Source organism: Cucurbita maxima, unplaced genomic scaffold, assembly GCF_002738345.1.
Source record: "Cucurbita maxima cultivar Rimu unplaced genomic scaffold, Cmax_1.0 Cma_Scf00023, whole genome shotgun sequence".
In the NCBI taxonomy this organism is placed as follows: Eukaryota; Viridiplantae; Streptophyta; class Magnoliopsida; order Cucurbitales; family Cucurbitaceae; genus Cucurbita; species Cucurbita maxima.
This window is the reverse complement of record NW_019272039.1, coordinates 2,093,184-2,118,094: the sequence shown is the minus strand read 5'-3', so window position 1 is coordinate 2,118,094 and position 24,911 is coordinate 2,093,184. Positions and strand designations below refer to the sequence as shown.

Below are 24,911 nucleotides of genomic sequence, written 5' to 3'. Positions count from 1 at the left end.
AGCCATCATCATCATCATCAATCTCAAGACGATCTGATTGTTTCTTTTATATTTTTATTTATTTTCTACACATCAGAACACACAACCTGTGGGGTCCACGTTTTCAAAGCCCAGTTTGGTCGGATTTTTTTATTTTTGAACATATATATATGTTTTGGAGGACGCTTTTCCTTTTTGGGAGGTTGTATCTTTGACTCAGAATCTAATAACCTAATAAAAATAGGAGACCCAACACAGTCCTTTGCTTTCATGATTGCCTCAGTATCGCAAGCATCGCATCGCATCTCCCCCCCCTCTCTCTCTCTTTCTTCTTCCTCATTTTGTTCACTTTCAAACGTTAAGAATCCGAACCAAGAAAGGCACGTGATTAAAGAAACACTCCCCCGTAATCTCAAGATTCTTAAAGCACTATTTTCGGTTTCGTGAAATGTAAGAACAACTTCAAACCACACCCCTTTTCTTCGTTTTCCTTGCCAAGGAAGCTAACCTACCGTTCATTACTCTACTCCGATTATGAAAGCTTATACTCAAAGTACACCATTTGAAGAAGGAGAAGGAGAAGGAGAAGTGACTCAAAAGAAGCTCACACATGGACATAGACATGGACGTACAAAAGGCTTTATTCCAACCCTACATCCCACATTGACTGAATCAGACTGACAAGAGCAGACAATTCAGACATCGGTTTCATTTGTTGGGCCCACCACTGTGTTTGAATTAAAACAAAACTACCTCCTCCGTATATTCTTAATTCCGACAACGTGGACTCATTTTTTGCTGATGTGGCTTTGTCTTCTTCACTTTCACTTCTCCCAACATATATCCATCCACCCATCCATTGCGCTTATAAAATCCTCCCATTGCTTCCATTCATTTCCTACCCATTCCTCTGTTTCCTTCTTACTTCTCATATTCAAAGTCAACAGAGATGATGCAACGCTGTGGAAGCTACCAATGCTACTCGGCCGGAGAGTGTTCTTGTGAGGCTGCGTTTTACGGGCAGCAGACCACCTTCTTCTCCATGCCTGCTTACAACAATTACTATGAATCTCAACATTATTCTTTCCAATCCTCTTCCCCCGTCGTCGATTGTACGCTCTCTCTCGGTACCCCCTCCACTCGTATGACGGAGTTCGATGAGAAACGCCGCGAGGAGCAGCAATCCGCTTCTAATTTCGCCTGGGATTTTTCTCGCACCAAACATCCTCCCTCCTCCAAAAGTGGCCGCCGTGGTGGTGATAAATCCAGCTCCAATGCTGACCAAATGTTCGCTCGCCACTGCGCCAATTGCGACACCACCACCACCCCCCTCTGGCGCAACGGCCCTAGTGGCCCAAAGGTAACCAAACCAATCCAATCCAATCCAATCCAATCCTCTGTTATTCTCTATCTAACCATTCAATTAATATATGGATTTGATGGATTATTGATAATTTGGCACAGTCGTTATGCAATGCGTGTGGGATTAGATACAAAAAGGAAGAGAGAAAAGCAGCGAGTTCAGGGCAGCAGGCGAGTTCGATGTACAGAAACGAGACAAGCTCGTGGCTTCAGCACCACTCGCACACACAAAGAACGCCCAGATTCGCACATGGAATTGGGAATGATATGAATCCAAGCGTGGCGATTCTGTCATGGAGCCTCAACGACACAGAACAACCTCAGCTTTACTACGACTTCACAAGTTGAAATGAAAAAAAAGACAACAACAGAACAGAACAGAACAGAGCAGAACAGAACAGAACAGAACAGAACAGCACGATGGGCGATGGGGAGGATGTGGGGGTGTTCTTCTTTTTCTTTAATTTTGTTTAATTTTAATTAAATTAACTTTGTTTTTATACGGGGAAGAACAAAAAAGAAGAGAAAAGAGAGAAAGGCATGGCTATCATGTTGTTGAAGGAATTTTCAAAGATGGGGAGACGGGTTTTTGGAAATACTGTCTCCTTCGCAGACTCCCCACCATCATCATCCATTTTTCTTTTTTCTTTTTTTTTAATTTTCTCTCCCTTTCAGAAATTTTCCACTATACATTCATGTTTGTGAAAATCGAAATATATTAAAATTTTATATTATATAATATAGACTTGTCTTCTCATCTCTCTCTTACTTTCTCTTTCTTCATTCCCAATGAAGTTTGTTCCTCCCTACTTTCTTCTTCCTCAAGTGTTCCAATGTTTTATTATATTTAATTAATTAATGTTTTTGAATAGCTAAGTTTGAAGCCCAATTTATATCTGTTTTGGGCTGAACAGGTGGGCCAATCCTGGATTTTGAATAGCCAAGTAAGATCATGAGTGGTTGATGATTCTCCAGACAAATAGTCCAATATTAATAGAATCCTCGAATGTCGAACAAATGGTGTATTTTAGGGTGCAAGGGTGAATGGAAGCATGAGGAGGGTAAGTGAAAATGAGATAATGGAGGTAGGTGTTCATAGATTTAACTCTCATCAAGGGTTCAAAGAACAACACAGATATAGAGCAATTGATTCAAAATTAGCAGCAGCAGCAGCAGCAGCAGCAGATAAAGGGATTCCCCCCAATGCCCAAACAATCAAAATGAACACAAATGCAGCAGTGCAGTTAATAACATAATAAAAGGGGATATACCTATGGGGGTACCTTGTTCAAATGGATCCCTCGTATTGTCGACTGCATTCAGAGAACTTCCAGATGGGCGCTCGAATTGGGTTTTGACGCAGGCGAAGAACGACGCTAGGAGAGACAAATCCGAGAGAAAAAGGAAGTAATCCCCATTTAAATCAAGTACGAAAGACAGCGGCCCATCAAGGCCCATAGAAAAATCAACAGGCCCAACAAGACACAAATCAGCCCAAAATAGTACAAAAGGAACGGCCCATGAAGATTCCGAGTGGGCCTAAAACGGCCCAATAAGTCGTGGGTTGGGCTTCATTGAATAATAATTCGACACGTGCGGGTAAGTAGTGGTACGCGCATAACGAATTTTGTCGGAAAGAGAGAGAGAGAGAGAGAAAAGGGTGCCCGACAGAAAAGTACGAAACCGACACTGAAAATGCAAAAATTAGCGGTAAAAGAAAGAAATACCAAAACTTTTTTACGAAACGCAAATAATAATTATAATAAATTCAAGAGGTTTGGATTATTTGGTTGACTAAACATTCTCTCTAAGCGTTTGTGGAGCTTCCACTCACTCACTCACTCTCTCTCTCACACCCATCCATTCCATCACTCTTCTTATACCAAACGATTCCATGTCGCTAAACGACAAAAAAAATAAAATATTATTTTCTGACTTTTTTTTTTCAATTATTAAAAATAATTTTGGATGGGCTGAATTTTTGGATCAAAAGCCCATTAAAAACCTAGGAATTACTTGCTTTCATTTGTTTTAGAATTTTCCAAAAAAGAAATTCCATCAGAAAATAAATGGTGACGTGGAGGTGCGTTGGAAAATGGAGAGGGGAAAAGGAAATGGGACTGGGCTTTCGCCACGTTATCAGTTTTAATTTTTAATATTAATATTAGTTGGTTGGGAATTGTTCCCTGCGGCAATGGGACGCGTGTGGATTTGGATAACCTAAAATATTAATTACGTTATTAAAATAATAATTTAATAATTAATGATTTAAGATCTAAATTAACACACTTCTTCGGCACTCATTGTTTGACTTAACGCAATCAAGATTAGCAGCCATTTAAGTTTCCCACGTACCACAAAACGCAGCGTATTGCTGCCGTTCCATCAAATTGACTGCCGTCATTTTGACCAATTTAACTATTCTTTTTGGGATATAAAATATAAAATAGTGTCCTTATATAGTTTCCAGAAACCTAATGTGTGTGAAGATCTTACCTAGCGTTCAGATCTATGTTTCCCAATTGAAAAATTAAAAAATAAAAAACCCATTTTATGATATTATATGTAACTGCATGAGTCTATTATAATTATTATAACTTTACTAATTGGTCAAACTTTCTGGGTATTATTTGGTTACAAAGTAATTATATAACATTATAATAAATGTCAATAAATCAAATCAACAGTTAGCTAATAACAATTAACAATATCGTTATTACTTTCATATGCACCAGCAGGTGTTCAATTTAGTCATTTTCCACGGGGCGTCTGGGAAAGGTCCTTAATACCCTTCTCATGAATTTTTTCTCTCTAAGAACCATAAGGGTATGGTTGAACTTTCACACTCGGAACTATATAGAAAGACAGTGGAGCTGGTGCGAGCTGGTGCGAGCTGGTGGCTGCATCTTGATTAGCAATGGGACAACTATGAAGGAGGTGTTTATGTGACATTGTTTCATTTAAAAGCTTGCTGGAATTTCTTAATAATTTCGACATTTTGTAATTCAACAATTGTTTAAAGGAGGATTAGATGTCAAATTAATTAGTCCTGTAATAATTCTAGATCTGAAAGGTACGAAATTATGATCCATCGGTTAAAAAATCTTGTCACTTATCTAATCCTACCCTATTCTAAATTATATATATATATATATATATATTGTCAAAGTGCCAACATTGCGAAAAGAAAAGTCCATTCCATCAAGTGAATTACCATAAATTTAGTACAAAAAGAGGGAAATCAAATAGCTAACATTAAATGTGATACCTAATAAAGAACATTAAGTTCATATGTTAACATAAATTATTTATACCATTAATTACAATTAATTGCTAACCTTAGTAGTTAGAGACGTTGGGAACAATTAATCAGCTTGCAAAAGCTTAATAAATACACAAGTAATCATTTCTACTTGACTAAATATAGGCGACATTTTTTTTTTCTAAAAGGCTAACATCCTAAAAGGTTGCTAATCCAAGAAAATTAATTATTCTTTGGGATATGTTTTGAATTTATTCTTTGAATTAATTTGCAATAGCCGATCTGCATTATACAAATTAATTAATAAGGATTAAGAAACTTATAGCGTTTCCCACCCAGAAAAAAACAGAATAATAGAGATAGGGAACCTCCATTTTTTTCTCCTAAAGAAACAAAATAATAGAGGTAGGCTGACAAAGCTTCAGTTTTTCTCCTAAACTTTGAATCTATTTAAACTTATTTAATGAGACGGAGAGTTTGAAAAATAATCAAGACTAAACTTAGCTGAAAACTTACTCATACAAGATGAACAAATCATAAGCAATTGTATCATTAATATGTAGGGATTGGTAGAAAAACAAAGTTACCAAGAAAGAAGGAGCAGAGAACTGTTGAAAGTTGACGGTAGAACAGGAACAAAAGCAAACTTCAGCTGTGATGGTACAAAGAAATCAGTGAATTGAATGCGTTAAGATCTGGTCAAAATGAGCAGGGACTGGGGGGGCGTGGTAAAAAACAAAGAAGACAGGCCTAGAGCGAGAGGTATGGAAAGTGGGGTGGACCAAATAAAGGAGTGGCATAATGAAGAAAGAGAGAAAAGGGTGAAAAACCAGAGTGGTGAGTGAGTGTTGTACAAATTGGCGTGCAGTGTTAGATATCCACCAAATGCCCCAAAAGTTAGCGATTGATATAAATGGTAAAGAGTGGAGACGTAGCAAAGTGTTGTGTTAGGGGATGAGTGGAGTTGCAGAAACATTAAGACAGCCACAGCCTTGATGGGGAAAGGGGGAAAGAGAATCTGACACTACAAACATAAGTGGACCATCCTTCCCTTCCTTCACTTTATAACCCCACCCCTCATAAAAACTCTCTCTCTCTCTCTCTCTCTCTCTCTTGCTCATAATAATCCCTTTGTTTAGAGGTATTGTTTTGTCTCTGGGAGAATCCCATTCCAGGCAAGGGGCAGCCGAGTTAAGAGTCTAGTCAGAAAACCAGCTTGGGCTTTGTCACTAATCTAATCTAATCTCCTGCTGTCTTGCATATTTGAATACATTTATTAGGGATGTGGGGAGTGGTTTAGGGTTTCAGAAAGTGCCCAGAAAGGCAATTATTAGAAACAGGACCAAAGCTGCAGGCTGTGGGAGATGACTAACATGACCTTGTCGGTTGTTTTGCTGGAATAGTCCTCTTCTGCAGTCATCACTTTATTCTCCAAACCCCCACACCTGCGGCTTCCGATCTTGGGTTTGGGCGGGTGGTAGGAAACACCAAAAAAAAAAAAAAAAAAAACCCTCTCTTTACCTTCTTCCTACACACCATCTTTCTTTCTTCTTATACTCTCTTTCTTCTGATTGCATCCATCCCCCAGCAGCTTCCATATTCACTATTGTCGTTTTCCTGCTGCTCTTACTTACTGCATATTTCTTCATATTCCCCTCCCTCCCCAATTTTACAAAGGTAAGATTTTGATAGCAGACGCTGGTAGGTCCCTCTCTCTTTCTCTCTCTCTATGTATGAATTCAAATTCATAGATGTTGAAAATTTCTCCTCTTTTGTCTTTCCGTCCCCAGTAATCCATTTATTTCCTGTTACCCAACAGTTTGTAGCACTTACGATAACGGATTGGGAGTGATGGAGGACGCAAGAAAGCACCAGGAATTAGCAAAGGAATCTGGAGATTAATTAGCTACCTGGCTAATTGAGATCATGATCAGAGGGAGCTTAGCGTTGCTTAGTTCGTCGAAGATCCAAATGAATGTCTAGGATATAGAAGGGTAATGATGTGGAAGGCGGATTAGTTATTGGCACCCAAAAGTAAGCTAGTTTAGATTTGTTACCTATTTTTGGAGATCAGATATAATGGAGATGAGAGGTGAAGATGAGGAAATAGGAACTCCTTCCCCTTTGTGCTATCAATCAAATACGGAATCTTCAACCAAACTGCCTAATTCTGATCATACACATCTAACACCAGCTGATACCAGAAGAGATCACACAGTACCCCAGCTCCATTTCTCTCATCAACTGAATCAAAACCATCACAAACTGAGTCTGCATCAGTATTTACACAAACACACAACAGACCATCCTGTAGCAACAACCCCAGATCCAGTCCAGACCTCCGTTACTGCCTCACCCTCTGCAGTTACTCAGCCGATTGCAAGCAGCAGATCAACCTCAAGAACACCACCTGCAAGTAATAATGTTATTCCTCCAGTTCGGTATCGAGAATGTTTGAAGAACCACGCAGCGAGTACTGGAGGCCATGTTCTCGATGGTTGTGGCGAGTTCATGCCTGGTGGAGAAACTGGAACGCCCGAGGCCTTGAAGTGTGCAGCCTGTGAATGCCATCGGAACTTTCACCGGAAAGAGGTGAAAGATCACGAGCCCACACAGCTTGCTGTACCCAGTGGCTTTTTCATCTCCAATACCATCAGAAACAATGGCCATCACACTGATAGGTCACCAGTTCCACTCTCCCGCCACCATCAATTGCCGGCAGTTCCAATTTCTTCGATGATGGCATTTGGAGGAAGCAATGGAGCTCCGGACGAGTCTTCAAGTGAAGATCTAAACATGTTTCACCAGTCCAATAATGGAGCCCGGGACCTGTTCGGTCAGCAGCAACAATTAATGAAAAAACGATTTAGAACAAAGTTCACACAGGGACAGAAGGACAAGATGGAAGAGTTTGCTGAAAAACTGGGGTGGAGAATTCAGAAACACGATGAATTGGAAGTGCAGCAGTTCTGCGCTGAGGTGGGCGTAAGGAGGCAAGTTTTCAAGGTTTGGATGCACAACAACAAACAAGCCATGAAGAAGAAACAAACGTAAGAACTTCTTAGAAGTTTTACTTCAAACCCATTTCGTGAAATAATGAATACTTGTTGACTAAGTTCTAAGAAGATAGATTTTAGAGCAAGTGCATGTGACACAGACCAATATTAGTAGCATCGAACAAGGGAGAGAGGCAATATTCAGTTCTTGAACGAATATATCTCATTGCACTTTGTCGTGTTACTTCTACCTCTTACCTGGATGCTTTAAGCATCAATGTTTACCAAAATCAACACTGAAATAAGTTGAGTAACTCCTCCCCAAAACAAAGCCAATGAAACTGTATCAGGAGAAGTAAAAAAGAGATGGACGGCGCGGAAGAAGCGAAAGAAAGTGCATGGTAGGCTGTTAGATTTACATCTATAATACCGATATTTCAATTCTGTGGCTAGAATGTAGACTGATATAATGTCTTTTTTTCTTGTTTGTCATTATCTACAAATTATAATCTTCGTTAACCCTGAGACAGAACAGCGAATGAGGTGAAACCCTCATAAAAGACGACTTTGATTTTGTTGGAAACCTATAATCCAAGAAGTACTATGAGAGTGTGTTTGTTCATAATATCAGAAAAAGCGTAGTCCGCTTACATTTCCATATTTTTTTGTCCCCAGAAACTGGTGGAAAAAAAGGACGAATCTATTTCAATCCTGGAATTGCAACTTAAATTTTCAGGAATTAGTCTTCGTTGTATTCTACTCATGATTAAGGAATTAAATATGTTGAATATATAAATTTGTTCTTTCAGGACTACAACTTAGTTTCTTCAGAACTAGAAATTTGCTAGTTAGATAAACCCAGATTGATAAAATTATAAACATATAAAATACATTTATAACAGCGAAGGCTTTAAATCAGCTACGGAGCTTTGGGAATTGGATTATCTGAAATGGTACCCTGCCTCTCTATCTAGTAGAGAAAAGGGTCTGGAAATCTCAGATTTCGAGTAAATAGATGACCCCAGACAGTTGAACATTGATAAGAAAGAAGCTCTTAAAGTTTTTACTGCGGGAATATGCTTGGTGGAAAATTGAGGAAACAGATATGTTCTTCTGTCTTTAATGTACAACGCAATTAAAGGCTACGCGGTGTGTTCTGCAATGAGTGTCTTTAACGTAAAGTATTATTGAAATGAAAAGCATTACTATTCGATGTGAAGCATTTATCAAATCCAACAATACAAAATAAATTCTGAAGGGAAACACAAAATAATAATAGTTTACCTCTTTTAATTACGTCAATGAATCATCTAAAGCGGTCTCCAGACGACAAGCTTTTGAATGCTTCCATCAATGGCATTGCTCCATATAGTTTGCTACAAAATGGAAGAGCAATTGTTCAGATCTTCTCTTATTACAGGCATCTAATGTACGCATACGTGAAAGCTGGGGGAAATTTCAATGGGCTAATCCCATTTCTTACCGAGTTCGTCTCTGCAGCAGTATAATAAATCAATTTACTCGATCAATCATAACACGTTACAAATACAAATAATAATGAGCAAGAAATCTTACCTGAAATCAATAGCCCATACCTAAGGTCTCTAGGGCGTCTGGTACTCTCCAGAGTGTTGGAGATAAGCTGGGAAGTTTGTGAAATGGGGTTAGGCTTCAAAAAATGGGGATGCTTCAACTTTACCAAGCGGCACTACTGCTGTGTTCTGACAGGCAACCATCATATTAATGCATTTTCAGCTTTATTAGAAGTCATTCTGACCTTTCGAGAGCATACTTCTTTTGAATTTTGATGTCTTTTCCACACCAGCAACAGCAGCTGCTGCAGCAATTTCAACTTTTTTCTACTGTCCTCGCTGCGGCGGCAGCATCTCCTCAGCTTTATCCACCGCCCACCGTATAATGAGATTGAGCCCTCGCTCTCCAATCTGCTTTCGAGACCTTCGGAAAGCGACAAAAGGAAAACAAATATCCCCAACGGACGGAATAATAAACAATTATAAAATAAAAACCACTAGAACCACAAGAAATTTCCATTTTCTTGCAACAGTTTGGGAGCACAAACTTTTCCTGCTAGAAAGATCAATCAAATCGTTAATCATTACTTCCATAACAACTTTCAAGTAACGTAAACAAGCACAATTATGCAAAAAAAAAAAAAAAAAAAAAAAAAAAAAAAAAAAAAAAAAAAAAAAAAAAAAAAAAAAAAAAAAAAAAAAAAAATTATGCCTTAAACCCTAGTTAATAGACACAAAACCTTAATTTTTTACGTCTTAAACCCTAGTTTATAAGACCTTATAAACGATTCTTACGATTTGATAAAAATTTCGGGAATAATCTCCATGATTGTTCTTGAGCCAGTTCCTCAGAACTCAGTTTCTAAGTATTTTTAATCCATTCTTAAGTGTACTAAAATATAGTTTCGTAATTAGTAAATGATTGTGGCCTATTCCTTCGGTAAAATAAAATGATCCTCAAACGCATGAGCGAAACCATTAAACAATACTGTAATTGAAGAATTTATGATGAGAATAATCATGTAATTTGCATCGTGATATGTAGAAAGAACTCGCATTAATTAACAATGATCTTTGAATCACATGCACTAATCGAGAAGAGCGCCCTTTTCTTTTTTGGAGCCAAAAAGGCATCAAGCACCACGAAATACACTAAAACTTGCGGTCGAAGCGTTTACCTTCATATAAGCACCGAAGGAAATTCGCAAGCTATTTCCCCGAAGAACTGCGCGAGAAGATCGATTAGAGAACATGCTCATGTTTCTCTCTCAGAACGATCGTGCATGGCCGTATTCTGCCGCTCATGACGACGGCGCACACAATCGCCGCTGCTTCTGGTACCAAATAATCTCACGAAGAAAAAACGAAATTACTTCGGAAGCGGCAGAGGCTTTTGAATCACTAACCGCATCCGCTTTCCTTTCCATTTTCCGATTAGAGAGAGAAAATGAGAACGAAAAGCAGTTTTAAACAGAGAGAGGAAAAAACGTGGCAAATATTTGAAACCACCGAAGGCGGGGACTGGGCCACCTGAGTGACACGTGTCGTCGCACACGGCAGCAACCTCCCTCCACCGTCACAGCTGGTTTCTCCACGAAAACTTGTCTAAAAAGTCACAAGTTCCGCCGTTTATTGTAATTGTCTCCGTCAGGTCATCGGATCGGCCGACCGTCGACAGATTGTTCCGACCGCAGCGTACCATTTTTCGTCCTTTGTCGGCCCAACTTACAACCCGAAGGACACCGAATTTAAAATGAAAATTTTACTTTTCCCCATGAGACGTAAAAAAGATATGCAAGTAAATTCATGTTCAATGTTCTTCCCAAGAACCGGTAAAAAAAAAAAAAAAAAAAAAAAAAAGCTGCGGAAAGAGTGAAAGTAAGGATGATGTCACAGTGGCAATTCGCAAGAACTTCGGGAGCTTCTTAACAGATGATTTTTTTTTTTTATGGATAAAATAAAATTTTGATTGAAGAATTATAATCGAATCTGGGCTTCAATGAGAATTGGGCCTGAAAGCCCAATGGCCCAAACTCCTAGCTTTGAGTTTTTTTTTAACCCATGAATGAGTACTTTAACCACAGAATTGTAGTGTTTGTATGCTACATAATGGGTAAAAAGTGATGTAAAAATGACGGCTCTTCCCTGCAAGTGATGTTACAAAGAAAAAATTCCTCAACTAAACAGGATGGCCACCTTCAGCAGCTAGCTTTAGTCTTTGGTGATGCTCGGTTACCTTATAATCAACGATTTCTGTAAACAACATAGAGTCCAAGACACAGTCTGGCCGCCCATAAACAGCTGCCTGAACACTGGCCAGGAGCTTTGCGATCTCACGGCCGGAGAACTCTTTGATCTTTCGAGCTGCATCTCGAAGAATGTCGTCGGTTATGTCTCTTATGGTTATTTGTTGGGGGATTTTCTTGAATGAGAATGCTTGCTTGGATTTGGCTTCATTTTGATTGCTTAGGGTGTTTAGATAAAGCTTCAGCAGTTTGAAGCGTTCTTCCTCACCAGGGAGTGGGAACTCAATGACTTCATCCATTCGGTCAGTCACGGCACTGTCGAGATCGCCCGGTCTGTTTGTTGCAAGTACAAGAACTATGTCTCTTGATTGATCACCAGTTCGGAACAGCAATGCGTTCGCTGAGCTTCACTCATCTGTGTACTGTTGCGCCTGCAGACGTTTCAGACATTTCAGCTAAAAATGTACTACTTTCATGTTAATCCTACACTAACCTCACAAGAAGGGCTTAACAGAATAACAAGATTACTTTTACATGCTCTGCCTTTTTCTCTGTTATGGGGGGTGGGGTGGGGGACTTACTCGCAGAGAAAAGCATCAGCCTCGTCGATGAAAAGCAGTAAGCCTTTCCTTGAATTTTTAGCCCAGTCAAATATTTGGTGTATTTTTGTAACGGCTTGTGGACCTAAAGGAGCAACATCTCCTCCAGTCATCATGGCATAATCCAAACCCTGCTTAAACAAAAGGAACTAGGGATCAAATTGAGCAGCATGATCCAAAAGCTGAGTCAACTATCCTAATCATTTCATGGCGGTAGAGTTTTTGAACTAAAGCTGTGCTATGCTGAATGATGATATCATATCATACCTCTAGAACTATAGAGGAGAAGCATGTTCCATCCAGGCAAAAAAAAGTTCAAACAAAACACATTTATAATGGCAAGAAAAGAAAAGAGTAAATAGTAAGGCATTGGTGGACATCTTTACTGATTTTTGGGCTATCTCTTTCACAACCATAGTTTTCCCGGTCCCGGGAGGTCCATAAAATAGCATATTACGGAAGGGTGCCTCATGAGCCTTGGTGTTTGCAGTAGTTCTCGAAAGTTGTTCAATTCTCCTTTTAAGTGAAGGATGGAGGACAAAATTCCCAAGATCATTTTTATTTTCTGCGAGAGATGCCGCCCCAGCTCCTGTAGAAAATGCAGCAGCTTTGTTCTTTACCCAGGGTATTATCTTGAAACCTGGAAACCTTACAACAGAGGATTCTCTAATGAAGGATGGCTGGCCCAATAACCTATTAACATAACCCCACATAACTCTTGCACCTTCCCTGTACACGAGGAGTGATAAAGGGAGAATGATTAGATAACATATTAAGCTTAAAATCAGTGAGGTAAACCAAAGACTTTAATCACAGACTTGTATGTGGATAACATGTATACATAGTTCCAATCTTTCATGAAAATGGGTGGCTTTTTCACTTTCACATCTCCCTAGTCGAATTAAGGATGTAGAACGTTTGCCAGATCATTAGCAGATCAATATCAAGTTAAGGCCTGTGAACTGTGAAGGTGAATGACCTAAAGTTTAAATATAAGTATTATTAGTTATATTGTACCTTACTAATAATTTTTTTTGGATATAACTGGGTATTCACGGAACAATCACCTGGTAGTGTATACTCCCGCAGCTAATGCAGTAGCTCCACCAACAGTCAAAACCAACTTATTCCGATCAGTTAGTAAAATCCTTACACCCCCTGCACGTAGTATTCAGAAGTAAATATATAAGGTGTCTTGTGCATTGGAGTAGTGACAAATATGAGATTAAACTAATAATGGAAAAGCATGTTAATCTATTGCATAATGTGCCTCTCCCAAATTTTCTCGATTCCTCAAGCTATATGAACTTTCAAATAAATGGAAGTAAATGCTACTTATCTGAAAAGAGGTTCGTAAACTAGAATGTATGGAACCTCTGAAGTTAACTTTTGAATTAGAACACAATAATCTATTCCATATTATGAAATTGTCACTCCAATACCATTAACCATCACATGCTTATAAATTAAATTTAATCTACCTTCAATATGACTAAAAGCCGTGTTAATTGCAGCAAGCCATTTTTCTCTCTCCACTTATTTGTTCCATCAGCATTCTGCGGTTATGGTTTTCAGTCAGCTTTGCTTCATGTGCACGACCCTCAGCCTCTGCCATAGCCTTCACTCGTATGGTTTCCCGCTCTATTTCAGCTCTCTTTCTCAGTCTGTCGTTGTTGTGCTTGTATCTGCTCCTCAGTTACTTGTCTTGCTTGTTATTTTCTTATAGATGATTGTTCTTGCATTCCAACTAACTCAACATTATGTCACCTTTGAGCTTCGTGATCAGTCTGCAAAGAATAAGAAGACATAAATAATAAAGCATTAACATGCACAATCAAAATCTTTTATCCTTAACATGCATTTTCCAACTCATCCTTATTCTGGAGAACCAACTAAAACCAACCCACCTGCATTCTTTTTCTGGCCAACTCATCTTCATAGCGCAGCATTTGTGCCTTTGCCTGAGCTTGTTGTTGAATAAGATTTCTCTGTTCTTCGGCCAATTTCCGTTGTCTATCCTGTAATCTAACATGTTAACATATAGACTAGACATCAGAGGCTAACTCGTTCAAGTAGTTTACTATTTGCAAACCAACAGTTTCAGATAATGAGGGTAATCAAACAAAACGTGTAATAAAAATTCTAGAACTATTATGTAGTAATAACATAGAAAAGAACCTAATATATCAGCTTGAGCTTGAATGACTTCGTAATGGGCCTTTTCAGCAGCCACCTCAGCAAGACGCGCTTGTTCCTGGTTTTTCATCAGCTCAAAGACCTAACCCAGAAAGAACACAACAGTTTAAAGCAATAAAAAGCTAGGAAGTTGGATTTCACATCATTCACCAGCAGAAACAAAATTTCATCGAACACTGCCAATGGGGGAACTATTAAGCAAAAACGAAACGAATTAAGCAAAAAAAATGAAGCAGCACCTTCTTAGCATTTGGGAAACTACTAATTTCTCGGCGAGCTTTAGCGCCTCTTTCCAATGCTTCAGCATCAAATCCAGACTTACTCGGCTCCTCAACGGCGGGTTTAGCGTCCGATTTCTCATCAGAAGACTTATCCTCCTGAGAGGTATGAGAAGAAGAGAAAGGCGAAAAGCGAAAGGGAGAGTCGGCGTAGGTGCGATTGGCGATCGTCGGCAATGACGCAGCAGCTGCAGCCATAGCTACGCCGGCGGATAATCTAGAGACAGCCATAAATTCAACAAAAATAGAAGCTCTGAAAATTCCGCTTGCATAAATTACTGATAACGAAACCGCTTTAATGCCACCAGAAAATAAGAGTTGACTTGTTGATCAAGTAAGAACATGGTTAGGTTGACAGGGCTTTGATGTCTGGTGCCGAGGTTTAAACCTCCGTCTTCTTGCAGTTGCAGAGCCATAGGGTTTAAGAGAGAAAGGGCCAGAAATGGGTCGCCCATAGAACAGCAGAATAAAAATAAGGGCCCAAAAGAAAATTTAGCGGGAGCGTAGATCTCCAATAAAATAATAAATAATCCCATTAATATTAATAAATATAAATATATATATTAAATCATGCAAAATACTTTTTAAACTTCATAGGCCTAAGTTTTATTTTTATTTTAACTCGAGAACATTAAAATCATTCTAAAAATAATATTTGAAATTGAAGAATTTGTCATTATTTACAATATCATTTGATGTAACAATTAATGGGTAAAATTTTGATTTTGTGAATTTTATTTTAAAAAAATGATTAAAATATATTTTTTTAAAATATGCCTTAATTATTTACTTTTAATTAATTAATTAAGTTAGGTTGACGAGAGCATATTTTGAAAAGTCTAAAGAGGAGAATCAATATTAAGGGATAAACTTTGGGTATCAATAATATGCTTTTGTGCCATATTTTTATAATATGGATTTTACAAATTACAATATATTATATTAGGTGAGTTATTGTTAATAACCATAATAATAATAATAATAATAATAATAATAATAAAATGAAAGTATTATCTTCACATATAGTCCACAACTCTAATGTATTGATTCAACTAAGTATAGCAGACCTAGTAATTAAGGCATTAGTAAGGCAATCGCGATTCGGTTAGTCACCACAATATTTGAATTTTAATAGTAATACTAAAGATAAAAGGGTGGCTAAGCTTCGGCTGATTTTAAGCTCTTTGGTGGGAAGTTTCCAGTAACAGGGAGATAGTAAAATTATAAGACAATCTCAGATCAACAGATATTGGTAACGCGTTCATCGAGTTCAGCCCCATAACTTGTACTTGTGAATTGCTGTGTGCAATGCTTTACCTTCCAGTTCATAAGGCTTTCAAATCAAAGAGGCAAAGTTCTGATAAGAGGCCTGAACTCTCTCTATTCTGAATCACTGAGAATCCGATGGATTGCTATTCACATGCTGGTTTGGTGTCGAAGCTACTCAAGCAGATTGCGAATGCTTGGAAGGTGGAGAGCGGGTAGCGATAATCCATTGTGAAGATGTCCTTTCCAATTTTCCCAAACTGCAATATTATCTTCTCTTGTTCTTCAACCGACACATTGAGGGCAGGATCTACATCGACCACGAGTTGAAAGTTTTTTACAGAAGCTACTGTCACACGTCCTCTGAAGTTCAAGCACCAGCATCGAAGCTGTTCGTGCCATCTAGGAGCCTTGTTCTTGAGAACCAAGGATTCTCCCAAATCTTGAACCTGTGCACCTTGGATGCATGTGGAACTTGCCTCTGTCTCTGGCTCCTTTCCTTTAGAAGCTGGTAGAGGAGAGCATTGGTCATCGACACAGGCCGTGAATGACATTGGTGTCGGTGCATTTCCTCCCTGTTGAATGCAAGATACAGGGATTGAGTGCATGGCACAGTGCATTCTTCTGGGCCCTCTAGTGCGTAGAACATTAAGCTCATAAGAGATTGCCCCTGTAGTGTAGTTACAAGCTGACATTCTTGGAGAGACTTGCTTGGCATGAAATGAACGGGTTGATTGATTATTCTGTTGCACTACAGGGAGAACTGGCGGTTGAGTATCATACATGGTGAACTTTGTGCCAAAGAAGTTGGACCTGCAATATTTTGCAAATGAAATGTTGAGACATCAATACGAGGTTATCGGATAAACAAAAATAGTCGATCGAGAACGAAACGCTTGCCTTAATTTGCCTACATAGGTACTGTGGGTCCAGGAAAAATCATCAGCAACCAGTGATATGACAAAATCTGTACCTGTAGCCCTTCTTACTCTCTTAGCTGCTAATAAGAGTTTATCACTTTCATTCTCCGCTGTCAATTCAATAATATTATCATTTAAGTGAAAACCACATAGAACATCATGATAGTTCGTTAATGCATTAGAAATTAAAACTATCTTTTCCCATAAGCTGGGAGATTAAACTGGAAAGTGCAGAAGCAGTAAAGAAGTTCATAACTCAGAACTCAGAAGGATGCATGTATAGAATGCAAATCATATTCAAATATCAACAAGATGATCAAATAAGGTGTGGTATATCAAACATGGACCATCTCATGAGCCTAACCTTGTTCTTTTCAAAGTTAATTAGGAATAAGAATACAAGTAGAAAAAGGGAACGTCACCTACAAGGCACCAATCCGGAGTATAGACGATAGGTCGAAGTTGCTCGGTGCCTTCTAACATAGCATTGAATTGGGGAGTCTCGAGGTCCCGGCTTCGCAAGAGCAACAATGGCAAGTGTAAGTTGAAGCATAAACTTATCAAAAGAAATCAATGAAAGTAAGCCCTTTACCTGTTTCAGTGAAATGGGAAACGTGAGCCTCCCACACTGCTCAGGAGTTTTGACAACTTCCTTCGTAATGTTTCTCCATGACTTGCACACTGAAGCACAAAACAGGACAGCAGTCCTAGCAGGCCACGAGGTTTCACTCTCTTCTACTCTTCGAATTATGTCCAAAAGCAACTCAGGAGGCAAATTTGCCCACTGGCCTTGCTGAATTGCTTCAGGCTGAGGAGGCACTTCATCAGGTGCAATATGTGACCTGGTTCGACTTCGCCAGTTCCTTCCTTCTCCCCCTCGCTTCGGTTTGATTGTGAGTCCGTCTTTGATTTCCCATAGCTCGCGAAAAAAGCTTTTGAAGGACATAATTGTGTGGCATATCAATCCTTTCTGCAGAAATTCAACCCCAACTCACTCACATAAACAAACTAGTAAGCAGTAAGCACAGGGAGATTAATCTAAAAACCAACCACACAGATTAGATGCTTTAAGTCATAATATAAAATTCAATTGGCAGTGTTGATAAAGAATCATTTTCGGAGTATGATAATAAAAAATTGCAGCAGATACTTCGAATCCTTTCTTTCTGCTGAATAAGAAACCAATAAACAGATCAACATTCCATCATCCTTGTCAAAATAAAAAATTAGAGGCACGCATATGTCATCAGCGACCACAAAACTCTAAAAAAACAAAAAAGAAGAAGATTGACGAAAAATCAGTACCAAAATTCCCTATCTAAAACGTCAAGAATAATCTCACATGGAACCCTAACATTCCCACAAAAGATTCCTGGTTCCATTACTGAAGTCCAGAAACAACCGAATAGATCATTCACAAAACCTGAAAAGAATATTTTCGAAAACTAAGCATCATAACTTTGCAACGTAACTAGTTAGTAGACAGGCATGGGGGAAACGAAAGAATCAGGAATGTTGAAACGGAAAAGCCCTAATGTAGAACACGCTTCAGAAACCAAAGAAACAGAAACAGAAACAGAAAACACAAACAATAAATTAATGCAGTGAGATTGATAAGAGGAATCAACCTATTCAAGAATGGTAAAGATCACGAACATCAAGGAGATAGAGAACAAGCTTAAATCCAACACCAGTGAAGAACAATCGTAAAAACCAGAATCCCGAGACGACGTTAAATCAAATTAAGAAAACGATTCGAAACTCAACGCTACTCCACGAATGAACGATTTAAGCAATGCGTAAACTTGAAGACGGTGATTCCACCATCAAGAAACTAAAAGTGAAAAACATCAGAAACCAGAGCTTCGTTCGGCTTCAAAGCCATTTTTGTTGGCTCTAAAAAAATTAGTTATATAAAAATCTCAATCAACATTCAACAGTGAGAAGAAGAAGCTTGACGTCAAATCAATTTGGGAGCGAATCTAGGGCGTGATCGATCACTCTCACGACCTCAAGGACACTGCTTTTCGGACACGTGTTTCTCACGTTTGGGATTTTCTGATCATCATTGTTCATTAATTTTTTTTTTTTTTTTTTTGAGTCACACAGCCTAATAGCTTTTATTTGTACAGAATGGATTATTCCATTTGAACCTTCAATTTATAGGATATATAATGGCCAATAGTATCTGAGCTACTCATATTGTGAAAATATAAATATACAATATGGTCTAGCGTTTACTTAATTCTGAGTCAACGTAACAAAAGGGTTGAGCAGTAAGAAAAGTATATTTTAAAAAAATATATAAATAAAAATAAAACGGCGTCGTCTTCATCTAGCAAATGAAAGACGCGTACTTCGAGCGCGCCATTTCGATCGCCATTTCCTTTAAAAACCCTTCTCCTTTTCTGTTTTCATTCAGTTTTCGATCTCCATTTTAAAAAATCTCTCCTCCGCCGTGACTATCAAGTTACTCTCCCCAGGTCATCTAACAACCAAATGGCCGCCGCTACTGGTGCAGCTCCTCGCTGGATCCCGAAGCGTGGCCAAGTCCTCCGCCGTATTCTGAAGAAGCTGTTCTTCCTCTGCTTCTGTTCCTCTCCTCCGCCACCCTCCGCCCGTCGCGTTTTTCCTTGAGTTTTAATTTAAACTCTATCTCTCCCTTTCAATGATGGTCGAAGTGGTTGAGATCAGATATACACGAGAATTTGGATTCCTAATTTTGTATTATGGTTCTTTTTGTTGTGTGTTTTGAAATTGTTAGCTTCTTATGTTGTTTTTGCATCATGTGATATTGTAGTTTAGTTTATTTCTGCGATAAAATGGCTTGATTGATTGAACGATCTTTTTGCACCATGCATTTCAATCATGAAATTAGGTTAACCTATTTCCAATTAGATTCAGAGGATGAAATTAGGCGCGGGGGAGGAATTGTTCTTGAGAATAGGTGGGGATTAAGAACGTTAGGGCCAAATGCACTTCCGGCGACCAAATTGAGACAATTTGGTCGTGATTCTCCAAATTTTCCGGTCAATCGGAGAAGGAATTTTCCGGAAGGCCGACTTGGAGGCGTTTGTTCAGTATTTACTTTTAAAATGAAAAAAAAAACTTATTTATTCAAAATTACGGCACCGGTAATTATTTATTTAAATATATATAAATATATTAGTATTATTGCTTTATTAATTAATCTATTGAAGTTATTTATAATCTTGCCCTAATTAATCTTTATAAAATAAATACAAAATATAAATAACATTTGAATGCCTAAACAAAATATAAATATTATTTACATACATGAAATAAAATTCGATAATATTCTCATCAAATACAATTATTTTTTATTCTCAAACATTATATTTTAATAAATCATATTTTAAACAAAACTTTAATTCTTAACAATTTGTAATTAATTATATGGCGTTGAGGAATGAGTTCTAAATTTCATGTTTAATAAATGTGATGTCATTATCTACCCGTTAACACTTTGTCATTGAAAACTTTCTGACGTTGCTAATATATATTGAATCCTTGAACTTTTTGTTCTGGATTTTCCTTCTTCTAGAATTGGTATGCGAGAATTGATTGGTGGACTCGAGTTTTAAATGATTTCAATTTTGAAAAGTGTTTGGTTTCTTTTTCAAAGGTGCAAATAATACTTTTGGAATTTATGTTTTAAAATACCATGAATGAGGGATTTTTTTGGATTCTGCTGCCTTTTCGTTTTGGTCAATAAATCAAGATAAAAATTCACCTTCAATAAACTTTTTTTTTTATTTAATTATTCCTTTTAAACAAACATTTAAACTTATATGAATTGAAAATGTTCAAAAGAAGGAAAAAAAAAAGAGACTAAATTATATAAATAGAACTCATAAATTTTATTATCCGACATTTTAAGTCGATATCGGTGTAAAATTGATTAAAAAAAATTAAAGTTAATACAACTCGACTCTTAATACACCATTTTGTTTGATACCCGAGTCGCTATGACTACACCTTCTCGTTGCAAGTTATTTATTCGATATTTGAGGAAGTTAAGATAAGGACATGATTCTAATATCATACCGGACATTTATATTAGCATGATAGTGTATACTTCTATCTTGTTTTTATTATTATTATTATTATTATTTTTTACTTTTTTTGGGAAAATAAAAAACTAACAAAAAGAAATAAATAAACTAACAGACAGATAGTGGTTGCCAAAGACGAAGCATCGTAGCGGCACACTCTTCGGAACATGCAGTGTTTGGACTGGAGCAGCAGAAGCGAAGAACACCCAATGAACGCCTGAAGTGAAAGGAAGTTCCAGAATTATCCCGCGTTCATCAGCGATGGCCGCCATTATTTCCGTTCACAATTCTTTCATCAATACTCCAACTCTTTGCCATATTTCACATTCTACAGCCGCGGCCACCATGGCCAAGGAGAATAAAGACAATCTCTGGAGAGGATCGGCAAAGACAAGGCCTAATTACTTATTTTCTCAAAAACCAGCTTAGATATTTCAGGTAAACCACTCCAGATTTGAGAGCTGTATGTAATCACGCACCAGTTTCCCTATTTTGTTTTATTCGGTTCAAAGAATTATTGTCATCGTCGCCATCGATGAAATCTCCCTCGTGTTCATCAATATTTTGGAATTTAGCATCCATCCAATTTTCTCTTGAAGGAATCGTTTTAGTTCCTCTAATCTTTTTCTTAATATTTTATCGTTTATCACATTGACGATCCAGCGGCAAAGGATTCTTATATTTCCCAATAGCTCTGAAACCTTTCCCCTCAACTGATTGTTCGATGAAGACCGTTGCTCTGAATTAGGGCTTCGGAACGATCATCGCAACTCGACAGAGTCCAAGTGTCCAGCTCTGAATCTAATGAAGCAGAGGAAGGATGGATATGAACCGTCTGATACGGAGACAGAATGGCAAGAGAGCCCTTGGAATGACCCTAAGGCGAAGAAACTTGTACTGGATTACAATAACCGACGAGCAGATTCGGCAGCATCGAAGAAGTTCAGTACTGCAGCGAATATTTCTCCTCCTGGTTCGAGAAGAAACAATGGCAAAACGCCTCACAGGCCGGCCAAAGACGACAGTGTTCTAGTCATGCATCAGAGAAACATCAGCCCCTTGTCGAGAGCAGAAAGAAGAAGACACAAATCTCCTTTTAAAGCTGGAGCAGAGGAAATTGGAAGCTCTAGCATGAGGTCAAGAAAAGAGGAGAAGTTGACTTATTCTCATGGGAGTAACAGAATAAGTCAAAAGCCAAACCACAATAGAAGATCAGTGACTGCTCCAAGGTTGAGAACGAGAGATGAACATATGAGTGCTGTTAACGATTTATCTCAAAGGAGAGACAGAGCTGCTCCATCCTTGCAGGTCAACTCCATCCTGCACCAGTCAAAGGAGGTTTCTCAAGTGAACTCTCTTTCTGTTGGTGAAATGAACGAGATGATTGCAGATGGAAGGGTCCATAGAGGTTCGATTTTTAATGAACCGATGGTTGAAAGCACGGGGTCAATCTCGCCGGGGGACATATTCTTTTCGCGTGATGGCTTGGCTATTGGAATAAATAACAATGTCACAGGAAAGAGAAATGCATTCAAGAATTATATAAGTCCAAGGCCTAACTTTGTGTCCAAAAAGAATGATGATACTTATAATCAAGTTGAAGTAAATGCTAATGGTAGAGGGGTTACTTCTGCTGGAGCTGGTTTGTCAACGACCACAACCAATAGCGCTGCTGTAAGTAGAGAAAATAGTAGTAGAATTAGCACTGAAAGTAGTAAGATCAGTGATGTGAGTGGAAGAACAAGTGAAAGTACAAGAAGGTTTATAGCCAGTAGACGAAAGAAGAAGAACGAGATGTGGTTTTCTTGTATGAGGAATGGGCCCTGCAGGACGACGAAATCGCCCGAAAAGCGGGAGTTTGATGAAGCTACATTCATTGAAAGAGCAAATGTTGTTGAATACTTGAAACCCTTTTGGGCAGATAAGCATCGACCGGTGTCCTTAAGTGGATTCGCTTTCCATAAGCCTGAGGCGCAAACTCTCAAGCAATTAGTAAGTGTTTTCAGGTACTCTTGCATTACTTGTGCAGTTTATTGCATAGTCTTGTTCATATCCATTTCATTGAATTATTAGGTTTTACAAGACAGTTTTCCCCACATCCTGTTCAAGGGTCCGTGCGGATCTGGCAAACGAGTGCTCATTATGGCTCTTTTGCGTGAGATATATGGCGATTCATGTTGGAATGTATGTCTTTGAGCAACTGATGCAGTGACATTGAAATTCTTCTTTCTTTGGTATGAGCTTGTTTGAATTGGTTGCCTTGTTGTGTATCTTTTCAGGTTTCTCATGATTTGCGATGTTTCCAGATTCAGGTAACTGCAAATATATGGTAAAATATTAGATATGTTCTTTCTTGTAATAATATGAGCAGAGAGTTTAAACACATAACAAGTCTTGGAGCTCATCCTGATATCATAACAGGAAAGAAAACTAACGCAAGTCTTTGTTCCATTGACGTCAAGTGCTCACCATGTGGAACTAAATTTAAGCTCAGAAGCAAATGCTAAGTATGCTCTACTGGGATTGGCTAAAGAAATAGGCAGTGAATATTCCATTAATGTGGAGGCAAGAAATCTCAATCCGAAGGCTAGTTTCAAAGGTCCGATTTCGAAAACATTTCTATGGTAAAAAAACTTATAAACCTTACGCTAATCTGATTTTGTGCTCTTAATTCCAGTGGTAATCCTTTTAGATGTAGACAAAGCTGTAGAGGATATTCAACATTTGCTTAGGTGGATTATGGATGGCTATAAGGATGCCTGCAAAGTAGTACTCTGTTGTGACAACGACACAGGCATCCTTGACTCAGTGATAAGCCGCTGCAAAGTTATCAAAATTAACCCTCCAGTAACTCATGAAGTAAACACTATCTTGTTTATGTTTTTCGATATGACTTTATACTGTAAGATGAGAAATCCCGAGACCGCTATTTGAGTATTATCATGCTAAACTTTTTTGTTTTTGGCCTAATCTCCAACTTCCCAGATCATAGATGTACTTATCCAAATAGCAAAGAAGGAGGAATTTGACCTGCCTATGAACTTTGCTTCTAAGATTGCTACTAAAGCAAAGCAGAACCTGAGAAAAGCAATCATGGCGCTTGAAGCATGCAAGGCACACAAGTTAAGACATTAGCATTTAGATACTCAAATTTACTTTTACATAATCCACAAGAGCTAAAATTTTTTCCCTTTTGCAGTTATCCATTTTCTGATGACCAGCCAATCCCCATTGGATGGGAAGAGGCCGTGGTAGAACTCGCAGCTCATATCCTCGAAGACCCGACGAATCCGAGGTAAAACTCCATGTTTCTTATTATATGTCTGGTCAAGATATAGATGAAATGAGTATCGCCGATTCTTTTATGTTCTTATCAGATTACACCTAGTAAAAGAAAAAATTCAGAAGCTTCTAGTTGATTCAGTTCATCCAAAACTAATCCTCCAGGTACGGCATTTAAAGTTAGGACACTATTAGTTCATGAAATACACTCATAAAGTTGTGTCCTCCATGTACAGAAGCTCGTGGAAGAATTTCTGAAAAGAATTGAGCTGAGGTCAAGGAGGGAACTTTATTACTGGCATGCTTATTATGTTTGTTCTCTTTTTCCCCTTTTCTTTTCCAATTCAAGGCATTGTTAGGCAAGCTTGGTAACTGGGAGCTTTATCATTTGCAGAACAAGAGACTCCCAACTGAAACTGGAACAGGCGCCCTACCCAAATTGGAAGGTACAGATCAAATTGTTGTCCAACTTACTTACATATATAATCTCACAAAAATCATACGAATTTCTTCTTGCAGAATTCGTGGCAAAGTTCATGAGCATGTACAGGAAGAGCTCCACCAACCTCGTTTATGATTGACGATGTTGATGCGAGGTTATGAAAGATTGTGTTATTGGAAAAAGGAGAAACAAACTGCCTTTCATTTTGATAATAGGACGCTTTCTAGTATCCTAATCCGGAGAAATTATTATATATGGGGCAGCTTTATATTGTAGGACATCATAGAAGATGAAATCTAAAAATGAGGGGAGACAACTATAATGTGCTGGTCACGTTGAATAATTCTCTCTAGCCCGTTTATATAATTATATTTTCCACTGTGATGATTTTCTTAAATAATAATAACAATCATAAATAAATGAAATTCACCGCATGAATGTTCTCTCTCCCTCTTTCCCCATGACTTGTGACGAG

At 38.2% G+C, this 24,911-nt stretch overlaps 4 protein-coding genes, 2 long non-coding RNA genes and 1 pseudogene across 12 annotated transcripts; 3 read left to right on the top strand and 4 right to left on the bottom strand.

Moving 5' to 3' along the window:
* Window positions 1-847: 847 nt before the first annotated feature.
* On the top strand, window positions 848-1,714 carry LOC111497301 (GATA transcription factor 18-like). The gene is made up of 2 exons (XM_023148070.1): window positions 848-1,339; window positions 1,444-1,714. Exons 1-2 carry the CDS (start codon window positions 929-931, stop codon window positions 1,687-1,689), a joined length of 657 nt encoding a protein of 218 aa, XP_023003838.1. The 5' UTR covers window positions 848-928; the 3' UTR covers window positions 1,690-1,714.
* Window positions 1,715-5,013: 3,299 nt separating this feature from the next.
* LOC111497306 lies at window positions 5,014-7,017 on the bottom strand. Its single transcript, XR_002720596.1, has 2 exons — window positions 6,661-7,017; window positions 5,014-5,255 (listed from the first exon to the last, which is right to left on the bottom strand). It is a non-coding gene; the product is annotated as an uncharacterized LOC111497306 (long non-coding RNA).
* Window positions 5,176-8,049, top strand: LOC111497300 (zinc-finger homeodomain protein 6-like). 3 transcript variants are annotated; one of them, XM_023148069.1, is made up of 2 exons: window positions 5,176-5,257; window positions 6,662-8,049. In XM_023148069.1, the coding sequence occupies exon 2, from the start codon at window positions 6,683-6,685 to the stop codon at window positions 7,655-7,657; it is 975 nt and encodes a 324-aa protein (XP_023003837.1). In that variant the 5' UTR covers window positions 5,176-5,257; window positions 6,662-6,682; the 3' UTR covers window positions 7,658-8,049. The 3 variants fall into 3 exon arrangements, with proteins under 3 accessions (XP_023003837.1, XP_023003836.1, XP_023003835.1); XM_023148068.1 differs by lacking the exon at window positions 5,176-5,257 and adding an exon at window positions 5,262-6,280 and having other exon boundaries at window positions 6,423-8,049; XM_023148067.1 differs by lacking the exon at window positions 5,176-5,257 and adding an exon at window positions 5,262-6,304 and having other exon boundaries at window positions 6,423-8,049.
* Window positions 7,306-10,871, bottom strand: LOC111497305. 3 transcript variants are annotated; one of them, XR_002720594.1, is made up of 4 exons: window positions 10,310-10,871; window positions 9,175-9,684; window positions 8,884-8,975; window positions 7,306-7,432 (listed from the first exon to the last, which is right to left on the bottom strand). It is a non-coding gene; the product is annotated as an uncharacterized LOC111497305 (long non-coding RNA). The 3 variants fall into 3 exon arrangements; XR_002720595.1 differs by lacking the exon at window positions 10,310-10,871 and having other exon boundaries at window positions 9,175-9,320; window positions 9,392-9,765; XR_002720593.1 differs by lacking the exon at window positions 10,310-10,871 and having other exon boundaries at window positions 9,175-9,765.
* A 297-nt stretch (window positions 10,872-11,168) lies between these two features.
* LOC111497270 lies at window positions 11,169-14,933 on the bottom strand (annotated as a pseudogene).
* A 617-nt stretch (window positions 14,934-15,550) lies between these two features.
* LOC111497448 (tubby-like F-box protein 5) lies at window positions 15,551-18,620 on the bottom strand. Of its 2 annotated transcripts, XM_023148234.1 has the most exons (5): window positions 18,265-18,620; window positions 17,229-17,606; window positions 17,063-17,150; window positions 16,617-16,746; window positions 15,551-16,529 (listed from the first exon to the last, which is right to left on the bottom strand). In XM_023148234.1, exons 2-5 carry the CDS (start codon window positions 17,580-17,582, stop codon window positions 15,863-15,865), a joined length of 1,239 nt encoding a protein of 412 aa, XP_023004002.1. In that variant the 5' UTR covers window positions 17,583-17,606; window positions 18,265-18,620; the 3' UTR covers window positions 15,551-15,862. The 2 variants fall into 2 exon arrangements, with proteins under 2 accessions (XP_023004002.1, XP_023004003.1); XM_023148235.1 differs by lacking the exon at window positions 18,265-18,620 and having other exon boundaries at window positions 17,059-17,150; window positions 17,229-17,365.
* Window positions 18,621-20,866: 2,246 nt separating this feature from the next.
* LOC111497446 lies at window positions 20,867-24,807 on the top strand. 2 transcript variants are annotated; one of them, XM_023148229.1, is made up of 12 exons: window positions 20,867-21,150; window positions 21,376-22,704; window positions 22,786-22,896; window positions 22,992-23,024; window positions 23,134-23,311; window positions 23,390-23,571; window positions 23,698-23,834; window positions 23,912-24,007; window positions 24,090-24,159; window positions 24,231-24,305; window positions 24,389-24,440; window positions 24,514-24,807. In XM_023148229.1, exons 2-12 carry the CDS (start codon window positions 21,517-21,519, stop codon window positions 24,573-24,575), a joined length of 2,184 nt encoding a protein of 727 aa, XP_023003997.1. In that variant the 5' UTR covers window positions 20,867-21,150; window positions 21,376-21,516; the 3' UTR covers window positions 24,576-24,807. The 2 variants fall into 2 exon arrangements, with proteins under 2 accessions (XP_023003997.1, XP_023003996.1); XM_023148228.1 differs by having other exon boundaries at window positions 20,867-22,704.
* Window positions 24,808-24,911: the final 104 nt, after the last annotated feature.

Bases quoted from the DNA above. Each gene is read 5' to 3' on its own strand.
- LOC111497301 (XM_023148070.1), top strand. From the start codon at position 929: ATGATGCAACGCTGTGGAAGCTACCAATGCTACTCGGCCGGAGAGTGT. The intron at 1,340-1,443 runs GTAACCAAACCA...AATTTGGCACAG, and splicing joins ACGGCCCTAGTGGCCCAAAG to TCGTTATGCAATGCGTGTGG.
- LOC111497300 (XM_023148069.1), top strand. From the start codon at position 6,683: ATGGAGATGAGAGGTGAAGATGAGGAAATAGGAACTCCTTCCCCTTTG.
- LOC111497448 (XM_023148234.1), bottom strand. From the start codon at position 17,582: ATGTCCTTCAAAAGCTTTTTTCGCGAGCTATGGGAAATCAAAGACGGA. The intron at 17,151-17,228 runs GTAAAGGGCTTA...GCTCTTGCGAAG, and splicing joins TTCCCATTTCACTGAAACAG to CCGGGACCTCGAGACTCCCC. The intron at 16,747-17,062 runs GTAGGTGACGTT...TTGAATTGACAG, and splicing joins ATACTCCGGATTGGTGCCTT to CGGAGAATGAAAGTGATAAA.
- LOC111497446 (XM_023148229.1), top strand. From the start codon at position 21,517: ATGAAGCAGAGGAAGGATGGATATGAACCGTCTGATACGGAGACAGAA. The intron at 22,897-22,991 runs GTATGTCTTTGA...GTATCTTTTCAG, and splicing joins ATGGCGATTCATGTTGGAAT to GTTTCTCATGATTTGCGATG. The intron at 24,441-24,513 runs GTACAGATCAAA...TTCTTCTTGCAG, and splicing joins CGCCCTACCCAAATTGGAAG to AATTCGTGGCAAAGTTCATG.